We start from the raw sequence: 13072 nt of genomic DNA, 5'->3' as shown, positions 1-13072 counted from the left end.
ATGCAAATGATGAGTATATGTCATGAATATGACAAATTTCAAATAACATTAAGCTGTATCAAAGTGTTGTATTTTATATATAGTTATACTGCTGGGGATATGCATATGTATATCCGTATAAGTTTTTAACTTCTTCCTGCTCCATTTGACCAAGCAAGTTTATTTGATTCTGTATTATATTTATGTTCTGTTATTTTAAGTTTTTGCTCAAACAAATAAATATATACTATACCATGCTATAGTACTCTTCCAGGTTTTAAAGATTGCATGTAGCAGTTAATCAAAAAGTCATGTCTTTTGCTGTGCCGGAAAAAAACCTGCTACATGTTGCAAGTTTCCATCAGTCACTCGGTCCCATTTGTTCTTATTGATGTTGTCATTCTCCTGAGACTGCTCTATAACTTGATCTCTGTTATTATTTTCTCTGAGGAGGATTTCCCACAGACCATGATGGCTTTAAACTCCTCTGAGATCTCCAGCATCGTCTTTCCTTTAGTCTCCGGCAGAATGAAGAAGGTGTAAAGAGAAGCCAGCAGGCATACGCAGGCAAACAGCACAAAGCTGTAGGAGCCAAGAGCTTTCTGTGAGAGAAAACGCATCACAAGAAAATTAATGTGATTTACTGGTGCAGTTCAGTATGAAGTGTAGATTCCTATCATGTGTTTGTACTCACAATAAGAAATGGAAAGGCAAAATTCATGACTGCAATCGCCAACCACCTCAGCATTCCCACAATGACAGAAGCTGCCATCCGGTCAGACTGGATGAAGATTTCACTGCAAAGTGTACCTGCAGATGCACCTGGCTCAACCAGAGAGAGGACGCAGAAAATTACATAGGCATGGAGTATGTGTACTTCAGCTAAATCAGGCCCCATTTACACGGCAATGCATGATGTTCATGTTGTCATTTTGAAATTGCATGTACTGTACGTGCCAACATTTTAAAAATGATGTCCATTTGCACAGAAACAGCAGAAATGCTGAAAACAGTGTAAGCTTGCCAGGCCATGAGTTTGTTTTGATTACTGATTTTGTAATAAAAACACACTCATATGTGTACGGAGGACAATATGCTACAAACACTCAAACTCTGAGTTTTCTGTTACTGTGATAGATAGAATTATCGGTGTTTTATACGATGTTTAATTATCTTTAATAGTCATTGGTAGTTATATGTTCCATTTTAAATGCTCAGTAATCTTTCTCATTTATTTCAACAATCCCCTTTATGTCTCATGGATTAGTAGTGACTGGAGTGTACCAGCAGAGGGCGCATCCGACAGGTGAGTGACAGGAAGGGAACACTTGTCTCTTCAGTTATCACTCACAGGAGCTGAGGAAACTGTGTCCCCTACATTACCTTTCCAGGTACGAATGAGCCGTTGTAGCAGGATGTTTAAGTGGCCTTGATATGTCGATGTGCCAAACCATATAAGGAACTATTAGTCGTAATATGTGATCATTTTGAGGGAACGTTTCCATGAGTTAGCAAGTGTACTATGCTGCTTGATCCACCTATTGATGTGTGTACGAGTCACTGGATGAAATGTCACTTGTACAAGCTTGAGGAAAGTGTGTGTCCTTTTACTCACACTACTTCTACGTTTTCAGCCCCCCCTTTGATCAGGGCCATTTCACTTGAAAACGTCATGTAAATGGGGCCTCAGTGTGTAATTTACACGTAAAGCACATACCAGGTCCTCCACCGAAGAACACAATGATGAGGATGATGAAAGCAGCGGCAATGTATGAAACCCAGTCGCTCAAACCCTGCATGAAAGACCACATATTTAAGTACATATAGCCACCATCTATCAATCCTTTAATTTGAACCAGGTTGCACATTTGGGTCCTCAGTCTACGCATACTGACTGAATTTGAAAAAGATGATCAGTTTGCTCTTCACAACAGTCCAAATTTCTTCTGCTCCTTGACCTGTCAGGAAAGTTCTTATTCATCACTGCTAATGAATATATAAATATATACTCTCACTTCCACATTTTGTAAGATCAGTTTTAAGTGCCCTTATGTCTCTGCATGGTGTTTGTTATTCACAATACATAACCAGCACAGAAGTCAAACAACTCACAGCTCTTCTTCAAATCAGTCAATTATATATATTATTATAATCATTACTGTGAAAGTTACCAAATAACTGCAAAGCATTTAACTTTACAGTTGATCTCGTTATCGTTGTTCGTTTCTAGGGACAACTTGAATGCACTGTGAGAATGAGTGGTTGGTGATCACTGATCAGAACGTCCGATGGCACAGATTGGCAGCCTTGCTTCTGTCAGTCTAGCCCAGGGTAGCTGTGACTACAGGTGTAGCTTACCACCATCAAGTGTGGAATGAGTGAATAATGCCATTGTGAAGCGACCTTGAGTTCACTGAAAAAAGGTGCTATATGAAACCAATGCATTATTGTTGTTGTTATTATTATTATTATTATATTTCTGGGATACAATTAGTACAGATGTAGAAAAGCCCACAAGAGCTACAGGTTTGAAGACACCCTGAAGAAGTTGTCAGTCATATAGACGTCACATTTCCTGTGGGTAACTTACTCAAGCCTCTAGTTTACTGATTGTTTCAACCTTTAACATATTAACTTTGAGGACATGATGTTCATCTGGTGTGTCATATGTTCCACCCACTAGCACATGCCATGAGGGTGACAGAACTCTTCTCTACGTGTCTGGAAAATCTGCAATAGGAGTGAAGCTAATCTGATATTTTTCTAACGAGGAACGCACCAGTACCACTATCATAAAGGATGAGAACAAGGAGTGACTTTCCTATATGGAGTATTGATTTGAGTTCTTATTGAATACCACTCAGGTTCGTAAAAACGTTCCAACTCGCTGCTGAGTGTGTCAGTCATACTTTAATCATGTTTAGCATGCAGTATGGCTGGTGTGTGAGAACAACCTTAAAGCATGTTTATAGTCCAAAAAGGTTCATTGGTCTTCCAAGTTATAATCAAAAACAAAGGTTCTTTTCCAAAGACCAGAGTGGTATTTTGCTATTTACCTGACGGTTTCGGCAGCTGTCAGCTGTCTTCTTCAGAGTGTTTGTCACGTGATGTTGTGACGTATCTTGTCAGCTGATTTATACAGGTTTTGGCGCTATTCTCCCACTAGTGGAAGCGGGAAAACAGCGCCATCTGCAACAAAAATGCAATATAATCTACGAAATTCCATGTAAGTTTTGTAACAAAACATACATTGGAGAGACAGGGAGGACTTTCAGCACACGAAAAAAGGAACACAAGACAGAATGTGAGAAAGAAACCACAACAGCACTAACACGAGCAACAAAAAGAAAAGCTGAACAGGAACAACTCAAGTCGGCCATTTCAGATCATTGTAAGAGAGAAAATCACATTATGGATTGGGATGGAGCGAGAGTCATCGGAACAGAAGAGAACAAACACCGACGCTGGATAAAAGAGGCTATTGAAATTCGGAAAGGTGCCCCCGAGAAAGTTAACTGGGATGAGGGGGCCTTTCTGCTTTCACACACCTGGGATGGTGTACTCAAGAAGACCGGCCTGCAGATGGCGCTGCTCTCCCGCTTCCACTAATGGGAGAATAGCGCCAAAACCTGTATAAATCAGCTGACAAGATACGTCACAACAACATCACGTGACAAACACTCTGAAGAAGACAGCTGACAGCTGCCGAAACCGTCAGGTAAATAACAAAATACCACTCTGGTCTTTGGAAAAGAACCTTTGTTTTGGCTTAAAGCATGTTGACCATAAAATCTTCCTGGATCCATCGAGCAACACTGGGCTAATTCTACTGGTCCAAATGTTTCTGGTGATTAAGTTGCTGGTGTCGTCAGAACTAGCGAACTGTTCACCGCGCCACTCAATATTTTGGCAGATCATCACTGACAGTTTGTTTTAGTTCTGTCGTCAATAATTTGATTTCCATCGAAGAATCTCCAAATTGCTGACACTGCTCGTCTTCTCTTGCCTACCTGTGGCTGACGTTGCTGAAAGATGACTTACGGAATGTCCTGTGAAGGACGCGATACGAGTACCGGTCCTGTGAAGGACGCGATACGAGTACCGGTGTCGGTACATCGCTGTTTTTAACACATATAATACATGAAGCCAGTTGTATTCAATCATAATCCTCCCTCTTTCACTGAAAACAGGATTACCTTCAGGTTGAGTAGAATTGTGACCACCACCCAGCTAGTGCACATGGCGCCATAGCCACCCCAGAACATTGGCCGCCTCCCGATACGCTCAATCAGAAAACTCTGAATGGCAGAAAAGCAGAAAACAATGACTGATTTCTAAATGCATGCAGCAGTTAAGTGATGTGAGGTAAATGTTCTTCTAACAGAGAAGTAAAACAGGCTGAAGGCTGTTCATCAACAGGAGCTCAGGTTTTGCTCACCGAGGACATTGAAGTGACGAGTTGGCAGACTCCCAGACCAAGAGTAACATAGCGGATCATGTCTTCTGGAACACCCGACTGCATGAAGATGTCAAAAGAGAAAGTGGTGATCTGGAATAGAAAAGAGAAAGTTCAACAAACAAATTAACCAAACACAACAAAAAGAAAAGATGGCAGCAACACAACAAACATGAAGCCATCAGAGAGATATCAGTTTGACGGCATTCTATGCAAGGTGGATCCAGAATTGTAAATACACAAAGAAGGTGAAATTTTGTGTTGGAAACACAGTAAATAGGAGACCAAGAGCAATGTAAAGTGCAATCAATACATAAACAGTGTGTCCGCAAATTCTTGAAATAAAGAAACATAAGATAGATCCTACCTGCAGCCAATATTCAAATATTTCAAGACCAGGTTGCCTATATTAACAAAAACTGCCTCTCGACCTTCATTTTTATATCTGTTTCTCCAAGGATAAGGTCTCACTGAACTCTTTCAAGCACATTTGGAGTGAAAGTACATCATCAGACTTCCAGTGTGTGTTTTTGTTATTGTGTGCTTTGTGATTTTTCATTGTGGTTTGCCCAACAGGGCCACCTTACCAGTGCATTAAAATAAGTCTTTCAGTCAGAGTAACCCCTAATCACCCTCTTACACTTACGCCGGGTTCGAGCGAACCCAGTACGTTGGTGTAGTATCCAGCCCATTTCAGACTTTTGCAGTAGAGTGGATTTGCCTACAGATCCCAGAATGGCCACCAGAGGGCAGGGTTCACACAATCTATCAAGAGACTGTTAGTGGAGATGAATATGGGAAGACCAGAGTAAATGAAGACTGGGATATGTACAAAGTTGGTGTGCCAATCTGATTCCTGCATGTGTTACTCAGAGCTGACTTCTTAAGAAGATTCCCATTCAGGCCTCAGGTTTTCTGTTTTGCTAACCTACGAGAAAGTGTCTGATTTAAAAGGGCATTATACTTGGCATAATTGCAAGTGTTCTTTCAAATACAGGATGTTGTGGGAGGTCTGACAGTCAAGCCGGTTGACTGTAGATAATGAAAAATATGCAAGGCTTGCAGATTATATTTAGATTTTAGTTGTTCAAAAGAAATGAAGTGTCCTCTTGATACAAGTCACTCAGGGACCTCATTTCCTTCTCTCTACATATGATTTAACACTTTTCCTGAGTTGTGAATCAAAGTTCCCTTCATATAAATGTTTGTTTATTGTAATGAGGTGATTCAATGAGGCTCGAAAAGCGATCTCTCACATGCTGCCTGTTCCGAAGAAAGCAAGGCATTAGTGGGTTTTCTGTATCCTCAGGGCAATTTGAGCATCTCAAAGCTAAGCTGTTTAAATGTGCTGCCCAGTAATAACATTATATCAAGACCAAACCATCCTGCTGCTAAAATTTACAGCACTATTTTTTTTTTTTACTGGTGCGTGCTGTGTGTTTGGAAAAAGAAAGAGGGTTATTATACAGACAGGTGCAACATGAGAACCCAGACATATTCTTGTTTTCAAACTATAAAATGTTGAGTCAGCTTTTTCAAAAGCACGTTTTTGCTTTAAGTCATTATATCTGTAAAGCCTGGGCTCGAAGACAAGTTAAGTTGTATCCTCCTGTGTGATGTAAATATTGTTGTGTTATGATGGATTGTACAGTTTCTGTGAATTTATGTCGGCAGCCATCTGAATATTGTTTTACGAAATGTGTCTTGTAAGCCCATGAGGGCACTTATGTGCAAGACACTATAATAAAATCAATAAATCAATCAATCATCATAGAATAAAATTTCTCAAAGTGTGATTGTGCAATGCAGGATCATATTGATTTGGAAGATTATAGAAAAAAATTGGTCACCACCAATAGTTTTTATACTCCATGTCAGTGAAAGTGGGAGGGTCTTCCAGAAAACAATGTTGTGCGCCAACTACTTTAATTTTACATTCCAATTTTGCACATGTAATAGACCATGTTTCTGAGCAACAGACACTCCTAGATAAGTGAACCTGACTCTGGAGATCTCAAAGGGAACAGACTTCAATGTGGTTTTGTTCAGATTTAAATGCCTCCATTATCACTGGTATACAGTCTTTTGGGGCCGAAACAAGTATGTCGTCTGCATAAAGTGACAGGTGGAGTTTCTGCCCGTTAATTGAGATGTGAAACTGATGTATTTTTGTAGAAAGTGTTTCTGCAACGAGGTCAAATACATACAGGAAGTGTGGGTCTCCCTGTGTAGGCCCATGTAGCAGAGGGAATTCAAAGGAAAAATGCTTGCAGGATGAGCATACAAAACCGTATCCAGTCAAAAAATACTTTCTTTAAGCTGAATCTATATAAGGTGTCATACACGGATCCTTGACCTGGTCAATGGCCTTTTGAGCATTGATTGATATTACTGTTTCTGTGTTAACACAGAACATCACATCAGTGTAGCATAATGTATTGTTGCAGAAAATATTGGGTAACACTTTATTTGAATCCCCCCTGTATAACACATTCACAAAGCATTATAATGCCATTATAACACGTGTAGCTATAGTTAAAAACATTCATAGATGATCACAATGCCAGGACCTAACCCTAACCCTAACCCTAATCCTATGCTGTATAGTGAGTTATAAAGCATTGTGATAATTATGAGTGTTTATAACTACTTATAATGTTTTATACCGGGTGCTTCAAGTAAAGTGTTACCAAATATTGCATTGCACTCCATCACATTGTAGGTTATTGGATCGCATGATAAAAATCTTTGGTGTTTAAAAAAATGAAAGATGTTCAGGTGAAGGTGCTGTCTCACCGCAGACATGCCTGACAGCTGGTTGAACCAGTAGATGAGGACAATGGTGACAAGTTGCAACCGGACAGTCCTGTCCATTAATAACTGCAGTGGGCTTTTTGAGTGCGCTGCGTCAGTGTTCTCCTGCTCAATGAACATCTCATCCATTTCCTGCTTGTAGCTGCCTGGACCCCACAGGGTTTGGAGAGCTGAAAAGAAAGCACAGACAGAGATATGAAGACAAAAAATGTTTTCATATTGAGGAATGCAGTTGGCTTGTTTGTGATTTATGCTTTTTTGTGATGCTATATAAATTTAATGACAGTTTAAAAGAAAGTAAATGAAACACAACAGTGGTAGAAATACGGATGCACCTGATACCAATACCAGGATCAGATGTTGGGTCAGATACTGCAGAGTAAATGTACTTGGGAAAAAAACCCTGATACAATCTGACGACTATTATATGACATTGTCAACAACACATCGGCACTCGGTATCAGCAAGAACGTGAAGGTTAGCATTCATACTTATACCCATCCTTTATAAATGTGGTGTTGTCCTAAAGCATGACCAACAATTTGAAACCCCTTAAGTGGAAATTTGATTGGGTTTACACAAAACTCCATTAACCGGGAGAAGCATACCAACCTTTTCTGCATGCTTCCTTATCCCCTTTCTCTATGAACAAATATCTGGGAGATTCAGGAAGAAATGGAAACACCAACACCTGAAGCACTGAGAAACATGCAGGGAGAGCAAGGGCTACGTTCCACAGCTCCTCACGACCGAGGATTTCACTGAAAAACCAAAAAGAAATATTTTGGTTAGGGTTGTGTAGGGATAAGCACGTTCTCCAGACATCTACTGCCTACTGTACTGTAAACCCGGACAAGTTACCAGAATTCAAAATTTAGGTGATGAATCGTCACAATGTTTTAAATTTGATCAATTTAAACCTCAACAGTCCCTGTAACTTTAATGTTAGTATTACGTCCTACCTCTGCATTATGATTACGTTGAATTAACATTTTCACTAAATCACCTCAAATATTTTCAGTGAAATGTGTCTTTAAAAGATTTTTTTTTTATTTCCATAAGAGGTAGTTACCGTAAAACAAATAAGCACGATTATAAATCAATAATGCTTAGTATTTTGTCATCTGTCTTGTCACAGTTTTGCAGTAGACTTAATTCAAACCTGTTCAATTCATAAAACTCAAAAACTTGAACATTTTGTGAAAAATCATTAACTCAATTACATTGACTACTGTCATGAATGTGTTGGACCCAGAAGTCGATGGACACAGGGAAATCATTTTCTCAAAAGAGAGTGACAAAGGGTTGAGTCCAAGAGGGCAAAAAGAGAGAGACTCCAAACATAAGCCAAGGTCTGAAACCAAAGAGGGAAAACATTAAGGAGAAAACTAAGATCTGCTGGATGTTTCCAGACCACGATGGCTGTAGCAGGGAGACATGAAGAAAGATGCGTTTAAGAAACACAGGTGAGCCACATGAGGGTAATGGACACATGGGGTAAGACAACTGGACAACTGGGAGACACAGCATGACAAGGGAAACATTAAATGCTCACGCCTACACACACACACACACACACGCGCACACACACACACACACACACACACACACACACACACACACACACACACACACACACACATCACCCCCAGTAGCAATACAAGTTGGTCCTCTGTCCACAGGAATGTCAGCGTGCTCTCCATTGATAATGTTTATCATGTTTTGCTCTCTTTGTGTACTGAAGCATCCAACAGCACCGACTAGTGGCCCCACAGGAAAACTACATCGCTTTCTGCTTTTCTACCTTTTCTGTGTATGCGGACATTATTTTTCAAAAAGCTGCTGCGTAAAGACAAAACTTTTCTGAAAATAAAACAAGAATGTTTTTTTTTCTTGTGGGTCGACAGGACATGCAATATTAGTTACCAGCTTGTGATCCTTCAACCAGGCTGATAATCTATTTTTAATGAGCGTTTGTATCTATTGATTTTGACAATAAAAGATTTCCGAACAGGATTGTGCGAGATAGCGGCCTGATTTGATTTTAGGTGACACACACAGTTGCATAATTACAGTGTGTACTTACGTCAGTCCAAAAAGCTGCCCAGACAATCTCCCGAAGGTCATGAAGTTTGCAGATGTCAGAGTTACTCTTCCTCTGATGCTTTTGGGTGAAATCTCAGAAAGATATATGATATGGAAACTCCACCCAAAACCTGCAGGGCAGATACAGCATGCATGAGAGCACCAACAATATCCAGATATTTTATTAATTAGTTCTGTGCCAAATATGGAGATTTACCTGCTGAAAATCCAGCCAGGATCCGTGCCACAATGATCATTTCAAAGGATTTTGCAGGTTTACTTGAAAGCATGATCACTGCTGCAACGACTGCAATGCAGCCACTGCAGATAACTCCTTTTTTTCTGTGCAAGAAAAACACCACACTTGGTATTTTTACAGGCAGCATGACTGCTACAGTAACTCAGACTCACCTTCCCATGATTCTTGCTATGAAATTGACACAAAAGCCACCACAGAATCCACCAATAGCAAAGGAGGCCACAATGAGAGACCAGAGGACCGTGACTGTCTCTGGAGGTGGAATCTCCTTCCATCTCTCATACCAGCTGCTGTTGATGAAGCTCTGTATGAACTGCAGGGAAAGTGTTACAAGATTAGAATCCCAAGTGAGAAAAAGTACATTAAACCATGAAGGAGGCTCTAAATGGACAAAGTTGTGTGTCTCACCGGTGTAGGAGAACTCAGTGCAGTGAAATGGTAGCCGGACTGAAAGTTTCCTCCAAATCCCAAAACGATGACGAGGAGCAAAGCTTTGCCACGAGCCTGAGGGACAGAGCGATAAAGAGGAAGGTGACAAGTATATTTGGAGAGGAACAGTTGTTGTTTTTTTCACTATTTTAAAGTGAAAAGGAAAAACTCGTTGCGTTTTAGTTATTTGATCGAATGGTGATGGCACTGAGAGCCATGCAGATCAAGAATCTGCATTGTGATTGTCAGAATACACAGAGAGACATTGAAATTATGTAATGACTTTGGTTCCAGCTGTAAACTCAGCCTGCAATATTTTGCTGACTTGAAAACACACAGCAGATTCACTTTATGATTAGATCAGCAGATTCTTCTTTGTGAAACTTCACCATTCAGGACAACACAGAATGTTCACTGGTTCAGGAAAAGATGCTCACTTTCACCCTGTTATTGGGCAATAGATACATGCTAAGATATCAATAGTGAGGAATTCTATTGACTTTCTATGTATGTAGATATAAAATTAAATGTGCATTATGTGATCCAACACTTGCATGCAAACACACATTTTAATTGACAATGGGTTTTTTTCCCTGAAGATGTTAAGACTATTTTCCAAGGTTTTTCCAGGAAGATAAAATGATTTCCAAACCAGCAAAGTGCAATGACTCAGCTGAAATTGAAAAACATATTTTTCAAATAGTTTTGCATAAAGACCATTTATTGCACTAAATACCCTTCACAAAACCTAAAAGTAATCAGGTAATTATTGTAAACCTACCAGTCGTTGAAGCAGATTCTCCATTGCGGTCACTCATACGAACCACATGCCGCTTATGATCTGTGTGCATGGATACAGATATGCCTACCAGGCTGTTTATCATTAACTTTTAAGGCTACAAACGGTGTCAAAAGTGTCATTCATACTGTTGGAGTGACTGCAATGTGTAATTCAGTGTACAAATGCAGCAACAGAGAAGAAAAAAGTCACTAACAGCTGACTGAATGGACACCATTACTAGGTGTAGAACGGGTAACTATGGGTGTCAATTAACAACATAGCTCAGTTGTAACTCAGTTACTTTTTTGAAGAAGAATTACTTTTTTTAAGGTGGCTTGTCTAATACTGGTGATATGTATGCATATTTTAAGGTTACTTTTAATGGCTCTGTAATTAATTTCAGTTGGATTATAATCATGACAACTACATACAAAATACAAAAGAAACACCGTTGTGAAACCTGTGGTGCATGTGTGGCAGGCAGCCGTCAAAATAGCAGAACAGGACTTGGATGTGCCTAAACTGGATGAAAGATCCGGATTCTTCATTCCAGCTCATTTGTGGCGGTTCTTGCACATTCAACCTGCTTCAGGCATTGGATTCACTGTTTTTCTATTATGAAGAGTTTTTCCAATGGTGGAATAGTTTCTGTTTTCCTCTCCAAATCTGGTGGAAGTTTATGTTGTCAGCAGGAGTTGAGTAAGAAATTAATAATATTCTGATCCTACACATGAACTAATCCAAGTCTTTATTTTTCCATTTTTCCATTTATTTGGTAAATCTCTGTGAGATAAGTGACATGAACGCTGTATCTAAAACCTGAAGAAGAAAATATGAAGGATTTCTATGCATTGTTAGGAATACTGTGGTTTACCTGCTGCACATTCAAACAGGATCCTACCACCATGATCGTTTCAGAAGATTTGGCGATTTCACTTGTCGACAAGATCCAGCTGCCACAGATGACTGATGAGGACCAACATGGTGCTCCCTATATCGATGGGCAGCATGACTATTAGGCCAAAGTCGTCCTCATCTTCCCACCATTCCTCCTGTGAATTTAACACTCAAAGTCCACCAATAGTATTCAAGGAAACTGTGAGAGACCACTGAGATTACCGTATTTCTTTACATCTCTCAAACCAGCTGCTGATGAAGAACCTCTGGATGAACAGCAGGAAAAGTCTGTAGTAATCATGGATCGTCCATAACAAACGGTCTCAGGTCAGTGATCAACATTGTTGTTGGTGTTTCACCTGACCTGAGATGGTTTGTTCTGGAAACTTGGGTGAAGAAAGGTGCAGGTCTGTCAGCTGATCGCCATGTTTTGGAATCCCTCCAGACGAAATGGATGAAGAGATGATTATATCTGAGCCTCGTTCATGTAACCTTTTTGATAAAGCACAAGATGTTCACCGGTTTAAGAAAATATGGTCAGTGCTACACTCTTATAGTAATCATTTGTGAGATGTCCACTAAATGTTATGTCTGAAACGGAATGGAATTCGTACATTTGGTTAAAGATGTAGAAAAGCAGTTGCATTAATATGTATAAATCCAACAGTATGATGGTGTAACCAAGACCAGAGAATCACGTTCAGAAATCAGTTAAGACCGTAAATAGTTTAGATTTAATTATCTTTTTTTCAGTTTGAATCAACGCTAATGCACAGGAATCTGTCCGCTACATCTAACGTACAAAAATCCACAAGACCAAGTCAAAGTCCTGTGAAATTTGGAGGTGGTACCCAGAAGGAAGGCTGGCAGTGCCCCGAGGAGGAAACTGTCCAGGAGAAAGGAGTGAGCGGAGGTCTCCCATCTGACTCCACATCCGTCTGCTTTCTCCCCAGCCAAGGGCAGCCGGGGGCAGGCGAGGGCAGGCGAGGGCAGCCGAGGGCAGGCGAGGGCAGGCGAGGGCAGCCGAGGGCAGGCGAGGGCAGGCGAGGGCTGGCCGAGGGCAGGCGAGGGCTGGCCGAGGGCTGGCCGAGGGCTGGCCGAGGGCAGCCGGGTAAAATGTTGAAAATAAGAGCAGATAAGTGTCACATTTTGCCAGCCAAACTCATTTTTTTATGTTTTTTTGTGAAGTGTGCTTAGTTCTAAATATGCTTAGATCTGTTTATACTTTGAATTAAATGTTTTTAATTTTCAAAAAAGAAAAGAAAAAAACTAGACTGATTCTAATGCTGTTTGAGAAATACAATCATAACATGCGACTAAAATTCATGGGAATTCCGTGAAAACCTACATGTTGTTGAAACACAGTGTCCAT

The 13072-nt window shown here is 40.2% G+C and overlaps 1 protein-coding gene across 1 annotated transcript; it reads right to left on the bottom strand.

The window, feature by feature from the left end:
• Positions 1–395: 395 nt before the first annotated feature.
• On the bottom strand, positions 396–10827 carry LOC115387973 (solute carrier family 2, facilitated glucose transporter member 9-like). Its single transcript, XM_030090883.1, has 12 exons — positions 10804–10827; positions 10002–10097; positions 9746–9906; positions 9552–9676; positions 9336–9465; positions 7862–8010; positions 7232–7419; positions 4418–4528; positions 4176–4277; positions 1697–1772; positions 674–801; positions 396–581 (listed from the first exon to the last, which is right to left on the bottom strand). The coding sequence occupies exons 1-12, from the start codon at positions 10825–10827 to the stop codon at positions 396–398; spliced, it is 1476 nt and encodes a 491-aa protein (XP_029946743.1).
• Positions 10828–13072: the final 2245 nt, after the last annotated feature.

This window comes from Salarias fasciatus, chromosome 5 (genome assembly GCF_902148845.1).
Source record: "Salarias fasciatus chromosome 5, fSalaFa1.1, whole genome shotgun sequence".
NCBI classification, from domain to species: Eukaryota; Metazoa; Chordata; class Actinopteri; order Blenniiformes; family Blenniidae; genus Salarias; species Salarias fasciatus.
This window is presented reverse-complemented; position numbering and strand designations above follow the sequence as displayed.

What these genes read in the sequence shown, in the direction of transcription:
- LOC115387973 (XM_030090883.1), bottom strand. Translation starts at nt 10,827, where the DNA reads ATGGAGAATCTGCTTCAACGACTG. An exon ending in AGAATCTGCTTCAACGACTG is followed by an intron (nt 10,098 to 10,803) that starts GTAGGTTTACAA and finishes TCTGTCCCTCAG; the next exon opens with GCTCGTGGCAAAGCTTTGCT. An exon ending in TTGCCTTTCCATTTCTTATT is followed by an intron (nt 582 to 673) that starts GTGAGTACAAAC and finishes TTTCTCTCACAG; the next exon opens with AAAGCTCTTGGCTCCTACAG.